Source organism: Canis lupus, chromosome 22 (genome assembly GCF_011100685.1).
Source record: "Canis lupus familiaris isolate Mischka breed German Shepherd chromosome 22, alternate assembly UU_Cfam_GSD_1.0, whole genome shotgun sequence".
NCBI lineage: Eukaryota > Metazoa > Chordata > Mammalia > Carnivora > Canidae > Canis > Canis lupus.
This window is the reverse complement of record NC_049243.1, coordinates 3618812-3632604: the sequence shown is the minus strand read 5'-3', so window position 1 is coordinate 3632604 and position 13793 is coordinate 3618812. Positions and strand designations below refer to the sequence as shown.

Here is a 13793-nt window from a genome sequence, read left to right as displayed (position 1 = left end):
CTTGCTTCTAAACATGTATGGCAGTGCTGGATTTAGACTCCCCAGAAAAGACATGGTCCTGAGAGGTGGACCCCCTGAGTGAGAACGAGAGGGACCACCCAAATGAGGACTGCGAATCCTTCCAAAACGCCCATCATGCCCACTGTTTTCCAAAAGCCAAAGTGTATTAGTGATCTATTGCTGCATAACAAAATACCTCAAAACTTAAAGGTTTTAAACAATAAAATTTCTCAGCTTCAGGGATGAGAAGCAGCTTAAACAGGTGATTTACAGTCAAAATGGCAGCTAAAGCTTTTTCTAAAGGTTTCCATGGTCATAGAGGACCTCCTGCCCAGTTGGCTCATTTGCACTTACCTTGGCAACTGGTGCTGGTCGTGGGCAGGAAGTCTTGGGTTCTCTGCACAAGAGCCTCTCCTCAGTCACCTTGAGTGTCCTCGCATCATGGTGATGAGCTACCCCCTGAGAACATCCAAGAGAACAAGATGAAACAGTAATGCTCAGAAGTTACACATCATCATTTCTGGAACATTCCATGTGTCAGAAGCCAATAACTAAGTCCGCCCACATGCAAGGGGAGGGTAAGTTAAGACACCAGGGGAATTAGGCAGCACATCTTGAAAGGAGGAATGTTGGAGGATTCATGGACATATTTTAAAACCACCACATAAACTCACATAGTCCTGACATAAATAACCTGCAAACGGAACTTCCTGTGTTCAGCAAAATGATCTTACTTTTTTTAAAAAAATGCACATCTATTGAGCATTTTATAGGCTTGCCTTGAAAGTGATAAAATAGCTTGGTCACAGCCATTCTTCACATGTGGCATACTTATTGCTTTCAAAATACAGAGCTCAAATAGGAGCCCTTTACAAATGAAAGCATTTGTAGGACAATAGCTCAACAGGCCAGACATCAGGCTGTCCCCTCGTGACCCCAGGCCTGCCCTTGCGCACAGGGCTGTAGGATGCTCAGGTGGGATGCTTGTATGGTTTCTATCTCCCGGCTGATGTGCTCATTACATAATTTCCCAAAAGAATCAGGGAGAGACATATGATGGATGCTGTTGTTTGAAATGTGGAAACAGGTAAAGTCACACGGGAATACCATTTAAGGTCATACAGCAAAACTATCAGTCATGAAATGGGGAAATGTTGTAAGCCTAACGCTTTAAACACGAAAAGATAAGCTTATTATTGGCAAGGTTTTGTAGTCATTGGGTTTTTTTAATCCAATCAGATACACAGGGAAATATAAGTGCACCTAGAACTGCCCAGAGAGGGTTGCAGGGGCCCAAGGAGTCTTCCTTATGAGTAGGGTAGAAGGGAAAAAATGGAAAACAGGCTGTCCCGGTGCTCACAACCCTTTAGCCATATACACACTCTGCTGAGGATTCACTCCAATGTGAAAATTAGAAATCTTCTGTCCAGCAATCAAAAGTGAATTGTTGGGATGCCTGGTGGCTCAGTGGTTGAGCATCTGCCTTCAGCCCAAGGCGTGATCCCGGGGTTCTGGGATTGAGTCCCACATCGGGCTCCCCACAGGGAGCCTGCTTCTCCCTCTGCCTGTGTCTCTTCTTCTCTCTGTCTCTCATGAATAAATAAATAAAATCTTTTAAAAAGAAAAAAGTGAAATGCTTGTGTTCAGCCACCCCAGGTATGCCAGACAAATGAAAAGTAATCCAGTGTCACTTTGCTGCCCATGGCAAAACTACTAACTGCATCCTCAACCAACAACAAAGATGTTCATCAAGGTAAGGCTGTCCCAAGCCAGCAGGTAAAAGTAAAGGAAAAAAAATAAGTTCCGAAATGTAGTTTAGAAGGAAACTGCTACCTGAATCAATCAATCAATCAATCAATCAATAAAAATCCACTCTGAACAGAGAAAAGCACCAAAAGGTGGGGCACAAAGTCTTGAAAAACAGACTGGTTTCAAGGTTCAAGGATTCAAACCATTTGATTGTGATCCTATAGAAGTACCAGTAAAGAACTTTCTGATCTCTCCCCCACAATAGTCTGCCTATTGCATTTCAACCACCAACTACTTTGTTCTTTTCAGTGTTTTTATTCCTCCAATATGACTATGATTTACATGTGCATGCATCTTCCTAAATATATTCTGGGGGTTAAAAAGACATCATCACCACAGCTACAAATCAGATTCAAGGCCACTCCTTTCACTCCGTGTATAAAGGAAAGAGCATGAAACATGAGCAAAGGGTCACTAACCCTTATGAATCCAGAAGCCAAATAAACAGAAGGAATTTAATGTCAGTTGGAAATAACAGAATATTAAATCAACCATAACAGCATATATTATAAAGTTATAAATATATACGCAGTAACTTCTAGAAAAGAGCTACTATAATTTACATTTTATTACACAAATGCTTATTTCAAAATCGCTGAGCTGAAACTAAATCAGCTCTTCAATATGGCTAAGTGGTTGTTCTCGGTTTGGGGTGAAATTTTGTTATAAGAACAAGTATAAATATTTCAATGCATTTTCTTTAATTGCATGGGTCCCCTAACCAAGAAGGATTTAAAGAATTGGTACAATACACTGACAATTTACCTGCAGTAAGCCTTCAAGAAAATGTTAGGAGTTTGGTAAAAGAGTCTTAAGTATTAGAATTTTGAAGTGTTTTCAGAAGACCCAGTTTAGATCTGGGATAACATCCAGAACCAGAGCACCACTCTCCACTAGCCACATCAAGAAAAGGGCATAAAGTCAGGGCAAAGGCAGCAAGACCCCACACGGGGCACATTCTCAGAGGGAGGACACATGTACAGAAGTTAAGAACACAGTCTTTTCAGGAAGATGAACTGAGAAGTCAGCTTGCACAAAGACTAGTTTATCTTCTAATCTTAATTTCTTCATCTGCAACATGGGACCATTGGCAAAACCACCCTTCTAAGGATACCCAAGGTGTCCATACAACCAACCGAATTAGATGGGCACTTCTGCAGGCTGGATCTCTCAGCTTCATTCAACATAGCTAAGACTGTCTCCTTTTGGGAACAACTTCCCCCCAACCTTTGTAGAAAGGAGGTATTATCCTGTCTCCATATTCCTACTTTGCTTCCCAGTGGGATGAGCCGGTCTTTCCTGTAAGTATATAACTTCCATTGGAGCACACTTACTGGGAAGCAAGGGCACCAGTGTAAAAGGCAACCTCTCATGCATGCCACAGTCCCCTGACACCTATGGCAGCTCCCAAGTGAAATACACGCTTCCCAGTGCTAGTGCCCAAGTGCTAAACCTCTCACCCCCACCTCTATCCCCAGGCAGGGCCTCTGCACAGGAAAGATGCCCACCACTGGTTCTTCTTCTTTGCTCTTCCTCTTTCCTCCTCTCTCCACTCATCCCTGGTACTTTTTCTCTCCCCTACCCTCTGCATTTGACATTTGACTAGATGGTTGAGGTAGGACTGCGGTTTGTTTGTTGTAAGTTTTGCTAAAGCCAGAAATCAAGGGTATCTTCTTGATTCCTCCTCATTTTTATCCCAGGCCACAATCAATCAACACACACTTGTGCTCATTCTGTGTTTATACTAATCTTGACTCCAACCACCCCTCTTGATCTCCACAGCTACCACCCCCCTCCCACCATCACCATCATCATACTCATTGAACCATGGAAATAGATCCTGTGATGGTTAATTTTATGTCAGCTTAGTAGGCTATAGTGCCCAGATGTTTGGTCAGACACTGGGTCTAAATGTTGCCATGAAGATGTTTTTTATACATAATTAACATTTAAATCACTAGACTTTGCCTAAAGCACGTTACCCTCCATAGCGCAGGTGGGCCTCTCCAGACAATTGAAGGCCTTCAGCGGAAAGGCTGAGGTCCCCAGAGAAGAAGGAATTTGGATGCGCTGCGACATCAGCTCTTGCTGGGATTTCCAACCCACAGGTCTGCTCTGCAAGTTTCAGACTCTCTAGCCCATACCATCACCGATCCATTTCTAAAAATTAATCTGTTTGTGCCCAGATGGATATTCATATCCTATTGCTTCTCTCTCTCCAGATAACCCTGACTAGCCTGACACAGTCCCCGAAATGGCTTCCTCGCCCCAGCTTTCCTACCCATCTCTACATGGTAGGCAAAATGCCCATTCTCAAAGCACATATTACATTACATATGTCATTTTTTTCAGTTTAAAACAGATCTGTGGCTTCCCATTGCACTTAGAAAAAAAAAATACGGAATCCTTCAAAGGCCCTGCAAATCTCAACATAATCTGATCTATCCTCTGGACATTCATCTCAACATCTGGCCACCTGAGGTACTCCAGATGGGCCTTTTCTTCTGTTTCTCAAATGTGCTGTGCTCCTTCTTATCTCAGAAGCGTTCCCCTCTGCCCGGAGCTCACTTCCTAACCCTCCTCATGGAGCTTCCTCTAAATTATCCTCAACTGGCATTCCTCCCTGACCCCCAGAAATAATAATGACAGCTAAAGGTCTACCCTGTGCCTGTCCTAATCACCTTGAATATACGAATTCATTTAATCCTTACAAAAACTCCACTAAGAAGATATTACTAGTATCACCGTTTTCCAGATGAAGAAAGTGAGGCACCAAAAGTTTAATAATGTGTGCCCAAAACACACAGGTGAGCTGGGATTTGAATCCAGACATTGGCTCCAGAGTCTGTGAACCTCACCAGTGGGATAATCTTCCCCTGGGCAAAATCATGCTTTTATTTTCCCTCATAATTACAATTATTTATTGTAATTCATAGCAGGTATGTACAATGTTTGATCAATTTCTACCTCCCACCACTATCCTATCAAGTAACATGAGGTCAGAGACCCTACTTATTTTTTTTTATTTTTTTATTGGTGTTCAATTTGCCAACATATAGCATAACACCCAGTGCTCATCCCACCAAGTGCCCCCCCTCAGTGCCCATCACCTAGTCACCCCAACCCCCCATCCACCTCCCTTTCTACTACCTCTTGTTCATTTCCCAGAGTTAGGTGTCTCTCATGTCTTGTCACCCTCACTGATATTTTCACTCATTTTCTCTCCTTTCCCCTTTATTCCCTTTCACTAATTTTTATATTCCCTAAATGAATGAAACCATATAATGTTTGTCCTTTTCTGATTGAATTATTTCACTCAGCACCATACCGTCCAGTTCCATCCACGTCGAAGCAAATGGTGAGAGACCCTACTTATTTGTTCACTTGTGTACCCACTTCAGTGTTTAGGATATATTTGCTCTCAGTTAATATTTGTGGTTGCATATCTTCATCCTTCCTTTCCCTAGCTTGTCATTTATAGGTAGCAAATCATCAAAACTCATCCTCAGCACTTGCAATCAGAGAGGGATAATAGTGGGGGTCCAGATGAAGAATTGTACTAAAATCCTCACTATCTGACCTTGGCTCTGTTTTTGTGTCAGCTGTGCTCAATGCATGGAACGGATTCCATAGCAACACAGACATCTGTGGGATAAGATTTGAAAATTCCCTAACCCTCAAAATTTTGCCCACCATCTACTTGAAATACAAGCATTAGAGATGCTATTGCTTATCATCTCTCATTAGAACTCAAATAGCACCTGGAAGCTGAGAGCTGGCAGTCATTATTAGTTAATATCCCAGGTAGGATCATAGGACAGATAGCCCCCTGGTAATGCAACACTGTATAGGGGTCTCCACACCAGATGGGCCTGGGACCTGGAGCTGGGTCACCAGAAGTAGAGAGGAAGAGAACTCTAAGTAGAGCTGAGAGGACTCAAAGCTAATTGTGCCTTCACCACAATGTTCAGGTGCTGCCAAGTAGGCCCAACAAGCGCTGCCTTGATAAGTGTTATAAATGTTTCCTAGGGTTTACAGAAAATCTCTAATTTTTAGTTTCATCTGATACCGTATCCATGCAACAAGGAAGCCACCCAATTTAAAAAGTGAGAAATTTAGTTAATCAAGGAGTTGTTTTTGCCTTCGAGACACCAAACTGGTTTAGCTGATTCTTCACTGATTTAATGACAAGTGCTGGGTCATGGAGCTGCAATCCAATTAAACATTGTTTCTTTCTGCCTCCCCCCTACTGAGGACACTGGAAGACTATTCAATACGTATTAGGTTTAAATTGGGAAAATTTGGATGATAGCCATTTAAAAAAAATTCAAAAGAAATTAGGTATTCTCTTCCCACTTCTCAAATTTGTACCATCCCCTTTAAATGGTACTATGCTAACATTTCAAGACAGACACCTACTTACACTTATAAACTTACTTTACATTCAAACTGTTTCAGGAAGGAAGTATTGACCTTGTAATGACTAAACGGATGCCCTTTTAGAGAAAGGGGAAGAGCCCAATTTGTTTTCAGAATAGTGTCAGAGTCCTGAACCCACCCTATAATCCTAGAAACACAAGTAGTTAAAATTCTTTGAGGTTTAATTTAGATGGAAAGTCATATACAATTAGGTTGTACTTACTAATGGGTAAAATAGGGCAAGAAGCTGTCTCCAAGAATCTTCTAGGAATGTCGTAGTAGTAGATGACTCAATGTCGTAGCAATTGTTTTTCATATGGGGACAAGCCTTCAAAAAGTGAGATTTTGATTACCTTTCCTTAACACAACAATCATAGTTCAGTAAAAAGAAGTCTAGATGTGTTGTCAGACCTGGCTTCTTGGTCCAATCCAATCAACTCTGGCTGGGTGATCTTGGAATCATCCCTATATTTCTCAAAAGTTCAAGGGGGAGAATTTTAGGAAGTAAAGGGATGATTAGCAGACACACTTATTTGACTACTTTTATAGAGCAGAACAATAAAATGTTCCTCATTCTAGTTCCATGTGCAAAATTTCCAAGATGAAACACAATACTTCAAAATTACACCCAGGCCACCAGGGAAAGTACCATGAGACTTTCAGAGAAGAACACCCAACACAACTGATCCTCCAAACCCTGCTGCCCGCATCACCGTTCTGATTGGACTCACTGGCCAAATCAGCTTGTTTAAATCACCACTTCCATTGCTCTGCACGCTAGAACAAAAAGTAACTTTGCAAAAAAATAAGGTTTAATTTCTTCCCTGTGGTGTTCAGCTGCCTAACCGTCCTCCTTATTCACTAAATGTTGGGATCGCTTTTACTATTTTTGTTAGCTAATATTTATTGAGTGACTACTGTGTGGCTGGCACAATGCTAAGTACTTTGCATTCAGGCTTCTCCAAGGAAAAGATCATTTAGATTCAATATACAGAGCAGGACTTTATGTTATAGTGGCTATCGATTAAATTTATTGAGAATAAAAGAAAATACAGAGCGATTCGTGATCATATTTTTTCCCTAAGCTTTCTTTAAGCCATAATCTATCAATCAATCTTTTCTATGATTCCAGATTGAAATTAAAGAGAAAAAATGTTTAAATATGTTAAACACATAATAATTTTGGGAACTTCATATGAAATTTTCATGTGGTAAAATCTCCCAATACAGTTGTAGGAGGTGAGATTCCACATTAAAATATACCGAGTGACAGAACAGCTTTGAATATTGGAAGCATTTATGTTACAGATTGGCATTAAAACTTGGGTGACTGACTGATCCTGAAGTTCTCATCAAGAGTTCCAGAAGGTTTCTATGAAGTTTCCTAGGCTGAGAAACTTTTAGGATTTTAAAACAGAATTTGTTGTCTCATCATTTTCCCTGACAATCTTCTTACATGCTGTTTCCAAATAGATGAACAAATCATTTCACACAATGGCAAATGGCGAAGTTGTACTTCTGGAAAGATACAAACATCAATTTCACAAGTATTTGATTTAAAAAAAAAAAAATCCGTTATTGGTGTGTCGGAGCCACTGCGGCCAAGTCCCGACCTGACCCCACCACCACCTGCAGCCCGACATGCACTCCCGATTCCTTTTGGTTCTAAGTCCAAAATGGCAATTCTCAAGGATCAGCTGACTCAGAATCTTCTTAAGGAAGACCATATCCCCCAGAATAAGATTACAGTTGTTGAGGTTGGTGCTGTTGGCTTGGCCTGTGCCATCAGTATCTTAATGAAGGACTTGGCAGGTGAACTCGCTCTTGTTGATGTCATGGAAGACAAATTGAAGGGAGAGATGATGGATCTCCAGCACGGCAGCCTTTTCCTTAGAACACTAAAAATTGTCTCTTGCAAGGACTATAACGTGACTGCAAACTCCAAGCTGGTTATTATCACGGCTGGGCCACGTCAGCAAGAGGGAGAAAGTTGTCTTAATTTGGCCCAGCATAACGTGAACATCTTTAAGTTCATCATTCCTAATATTGTCAAATACAGCCCAAATTGCAAGTTGCTTGTTGTTTCCAGTCCAGTGGATATCTTGACCTATGTGGCTTGGAAGATAAGTGGCTTTCCCAAAACCCACGTTTTTGGAAGTGGTTGCAATCTGGATTCAGCCCGGTTCCGTTACCTAATGGGGGAAAGGCTGGGAGTTCACCCATTAAGCTGTCATGGGTGGGTCCTTGGAGAGCATGGAGACGCCAGTGTGCCTGTACGGAGTGGAGGAAATGTTGCTGGTGTCTCTCTGAAGAATCCGCACCCTGACTTAGCCACTGATGCAGATAAGGAACAGTGGAAAGAGGGTCACAAACAGGTGGTTGACAGTGCCTACGAGGTGATCAAACTGAAAGGCTACACTTCCTGGCCCATTGGACTGTCCGTGGCATATTCGGCAGAAAGGATAATGAAGAATCTTAGGTGGGTGCATCCAATTTCCACCACGATTAAGGGTCTCTATGGAATAAAAGAGGACGTCTTCCTTAGTGTTCCTTGCATCTTGGGACAGAATGGAATCTCTGATGTCGTGAAGGGGACTCTGACTCCTGAGGAAGAGGCCCGTTTGAAGAAGAGTGCAGATACACTTTGGGGGATCCAAAAGGAGCTGCAGTTTTAAAATTTTCTAATGTACCGCATCACTGTCTAGACTACAAGATTTTAGTTGGAGGCTGTGCATGTTATCCTTATTATCTGACCTGTTACTCAAGTAGTAATATTAAAATGACCTAAGAAAAACATGAGTTTCCTAAAGTTATAAATGGGAGTGGTTCACAAAACCCTGGAGCTATATCCTGATGCTGAATGATATGTGTCTTGGGGAGTCCTAAATTGGTTAACATAACATAGTTCTACCCTCTTGGAGGCACCACTGCCAATGTCATGTATGCTGCAGTTCCCCTCAAGCCAGATGTGTATTTACTTGTTCTGTACCTTCTGATTCCTTCACCCCAACACTCAACATGCCTGGTCCATCTTTTTTTTCTTCAGTCACATCCTGGGATCCAATGTATAAATTCAATATTGGGGCCGCCCTGGTGGCTCAGCGGTTTAGCGCTGCCTTCAGCCCAGGGCCTGATCCTGGAGACCTGGGATCGAGTCCCATGTCGGGCTCCCTGCACGGAGCCTGCTTCTCCCTCTGTCTGTGTCTCTACCTCTTTCTCTCTCCCTGTCTCTCATGAATAAATAATAAAATCTTTAAAAAAAATCCATCCTTCTAAAAAAACTAAAATAAAAAATAAATAAATTCAATATTGCATATATTGTGCATAACTCTTCTAACGGATCTTCTTTTGTGTACTATATATGTCAGAATATAATATACATCGCCATATAATGTAGAAAGACAATGTAACCAACTTTCTGTCATACCAACTAAAATACCAAATAAATTTTGAACAGTGGGGAAAAAAATCCACTATTGATTGGACTTGATTCACATATGTGTCAGCAGCCTGAAAACATTGTTCCCATTTCTTTACTTTTCTTTGGGAAGTATTGCATTCACAGACGCAAGTAAGGGAGGAATTTAAGTGACTAACTGAAATTATTTGAAAGGAAAAAAAAAATACAGTCCAAAGAAGTGAAACCCTCTTCACTTAGTAAAATCCTACCTGGTGTCCTGGTGCCTCTATTTTCATACCAAAACTCATCTTTATTTTCTTTTTTTGCCCACTTCCTTATCCACTGGGCCCATCCACATTTTGCCTGTTATAAATGAGTATCTATAATTCTGTAGATTTTGTTCTTAAATATTTGCTGATTCCTCCAATGGGAGAATTTTGTTTCCTGTTCCTCTAATATCAGGCCTGGCCATGTGGCTTGCTTTTATCCATAAAAGATGATGAAAATCATGGTGCTATTTCCAAGTTAAGGCCATAAGAATGACCCCATGTTATGACTATAAGTCTTTTCCCTTGGTAGGAGCACAACCATGTCCCAAGTAGGGGCAGTTCCTTGAGCTGGATCCTGGACAGAATAAAAGTGTAGAGTGGTCGGTCGGTCACCAGTAACACAAATGAGAAATAAACTTTCTTCATTGTTCTAAGCCATGAAATTCAGGAATTGTTAACGCAGCATTCCTTAGCCTGTAATTGAATGATATAATCAATTGTCTTCACATTTGAACTACATATCTCCATAATAATTTTGAGAAACTATGGATCTCCTCTAAATTATCTGTTGACATCTAAAATTTCCCATCTTATGTCCAACATGTGCAAAAGTTGTCATTTTGATTTTTGTAAATTGTACATCTTTATAAAATTTTTGATGGTTTATATAAAATCCTTCTATCACTCTTTATTTTGCCCAAAATGGATAGAATATCATTATTATAAGACCTACTGCCATATATTTTGAAAATACATAAACAAGTTTTCTCTGGCATTTGGAAAATTTGCATCATTCCTTTGTGTGTGTGTCTCCTTTCCTTCTAACGTGAACACAGTCCGGTGCCAGGTAGGAGTGGCTCCTTGGCCTGGATCCTGGAGTGCAGAGAGCATGGAATATGTTCTCTTTACTTTTCTTTGGGAAGTATTGCCTTCACAGATGCAAGTAAGGGATAGAAAAAAATTTCATCACCCTTTCTACCCTTGTTTACAATATACGTGAGTTCAGAACACTGCCACAGAAGCCAAAGCACCCTGTTTCGAATGTCACAATTTGTACTCCATAGAAATGTGTAAAAGAGAAAGACACAAAACCCATAGCAGATGCATGAAGTTTTGATTAATGGAGGCATCATCAATACTGCTGTGTCATTTGACTGGAGATTTTCACACCTCCAAACAATTCCCTCTGCTAGGATTTCAGATGTGCAAAAGTATGACTTCCTTTGAGAAAGTGGTGAAAGGAAAATGTGAGAAGAAAGGTGGAAGAGCAGAACCCACACAATTTCCTGAATTGCAGACACTTTTCCAGGCCAATCAATTTGAGAAAAGAGTACATATGGCTACATAAAAGACTATGTATGGACACTGCAGGTATGAAAATTGATGCTTTTCACACTCTTTGTGCCCACTGTCCCTTTTGGAAAAGTCTCCTATTCCCCATCAGATTCCTAGACCCTGATTTGAAGACTGTTACTGCAGACTCAAGGCAATTGAGAAATCTAATTGGCAACGCTTGAGAAATAAGGTATTTTATCCTCTAACATTTGTATTGCTGCATAACAAACCTAGCAGCAGCAAACAACACACATCTATCGTGCCATAGTTACCGTGAGTCAGGAGTCTGAACCCAACCTAGCTGAGTCCTCAGGTCAGGGTCTCACAGGTCTGCAATCATGGTGTCAGCCAGGGCTACAATTTTATCTGAGGTTCAAGCTCCTCTTCCAACCTCACTGGTTGTTGACCCCATTAGGGTCCCCGGGATTATAAGATAGAGCTCCTCAACTCCTAGCAGCTGCCCACCATTCCCTGCCATATAACTCTCTTCCCAACACGTCAGTTTGTCTGTTTAAGGCCAACAGGAGAATGTTTGTGCTGCAGCTTTTATCTCTGACCTCTAGACCCATTTTTAAAGCACTCAACTGATTGGATCAGACCCACCAAATCAATCTTGCATTTGGTTAACTTAAATCCAGCTACTGCAGGGAGCTTGATTCCATCTGTAAGATCTCTTTGCCTTTGCTATCTGATGTAGCATAATCAAGGAAGTGATATCCCATCATTTTTGCCATAGTCTACTGTTTAGAAGTAAGTTAAAAGACCCACCCACAGTCAAAGGGAGATTTTACAAAGGCAGGGCTCATTGGAAGTCATCTTAGAATTTTGCCTACCATTCTAAGCCGAAAATAGCACTAGCCTTATGAGTATAACAACTGTGGGGTGTTTTAGGTTTAGAATATAAGTCAGGCAAAGACAAATACCATATGATCTCACTTATATGTGGAATCTAAAAAACAAAATAAATGAACAAACAAAACAAAACAAAACCAGACTTTTAAATACGGGGCGGTGTGGCTGGGGGCGGATGCTGCCATAGGGAAGGTGGGTGGGGAAGATAAACAAAACATTAAAAGATACAAACTTCCAGTTATAAAATAAATAAGTCACAAAAATGAAAAACACAGCATTGGGAATATAATCAATAATGTGGTAATAACATTGTATGGTGACAGATGGTGACTACACTTACCCTGGTGAGCACTGAGTAATGTATAGAAACGTCAAATCAATATTTTGTATACCTGAAACTAATATAACACTGTATGTTAATCATACTGGAATTTTTTTAAAAAGCTTTAAAAATGTAAAAGGACAGTCCCTATGATACTCAATATTTAATGATCCTTAGAAAGATGACCAAGGAAATTATTTTAAAACATAGATGTCTCAGGCCCCACTGCAGAGATTCTGATTCCGTAGGCAAAGAATCAGTCAGAAATCTGCATTTTAAATAACTTTTCCCTGATGATTCCAGCACAAGTGCTGAGCACACACCGAAAATCACTGATATAGTGCTGCCATAATTAAAGAATGGCTTAAATTTTCCCAAGGCTCTGCAGTTTGGTCCAGAGAATTCCTCCAAGTGTGGTTAGCCCCTCTCTTTCATAAAAGCTGTATTTCACAGGCTCCACTTCTCTGCCTAGTACCTAGCATATTGAGAAACTTTTATATAGTCCCAGAAAATACCGTCCACCTAGGTAAAGTCCCTCTCACAAAACTAAGCTGATAGCCTTATCTCCAGTGTAAACCATATATTTTAAAAAATATCTTAATAGCATGGAATGGATATAAATCTGGCTATTTCTCCATCTACAGTTTCTGCTATTCTTTTTTTTAATTTTTTTAATTGGAGTTCAATTTGCCAACATAGAGCATATCACCCAGTGCTCATCCAGTCAAGTGCCCTCCTCGGTGCCCATCACCCATTCACTCCAACCCCCTGCCCACCTCCCCTTCCCCTACCCCTTGTTTGTCTACCATTCTTAAGAGAATAAGAAAAATTAAAAGCCCCATTCTCCCTCCAGGGGTCCAGGATCTTCCCTCAGGCTGCAACCCCATCTCCCTGGCACATTCCCTGTTGGGTCCCTTGCTGAAGGTAGAGGCTCCTCTACCTGGGATAGGAAGAGGGTGAGAAGGGAGTGATGGCCCAGACAAGGTGTCTCCCTCCTCATAGACTCCGCCCAATCAAAGGTCCAAGGCGGTGTGCCAAGTCAGCATGGGTTAGGCTGGGCTGTGACACCTTCCAGCATCAGATCTTTTCCTAGGAGGAAAACACTGAAAGCGTTCTAGAAATCAGTGAGGGTATCACAACATTTGCTACAGACACCCAAAGGGATGTAAGGGGTCAGGTGGACAAGTCACAGGGAGCAAACCCATGGTACTCGGCTCACTCACGGAGGGCTTATCAGGACAGTGCGTACTCCAGGCATTGTCGCAGTCCTCCACTTTCTGCACCAGAGAAAAAGAGAAAAGGCTTCCTCCCAGCCTAACCTTGCCCCTTCATGACCAGCCAATCAAGCACACCATACTCCTCTCAGTAGAGGATCACTTGTGATAAA

The 13793-nt window shown here is 41.3% G+C and overlaps 1 protein-coding gene across 1 annotated transcript; it reads left to right on the top strand.

Moving 5' to 3' along the window:
* Positions 1-7885: 7885 nt before the first annotated feature.
* Positions 7886-8921, top strand: LOC485449 (L-lactate dehydrogenase A chain-like). Its single transcript, XM_038569365.1, has one exon. It carries the CDS (start codon positions 7905-7907, stop codon positions 8901-8903), a length of 999 nt encoding a protein of 332 aa, XP_038425293.1. The 5' UTR covers positions 7886-7904; the 3' UTR covers positions 8904-8921.
* The last annotated feature ends 4872 nt before the right edge of the window (positions 8922-13793 follow it).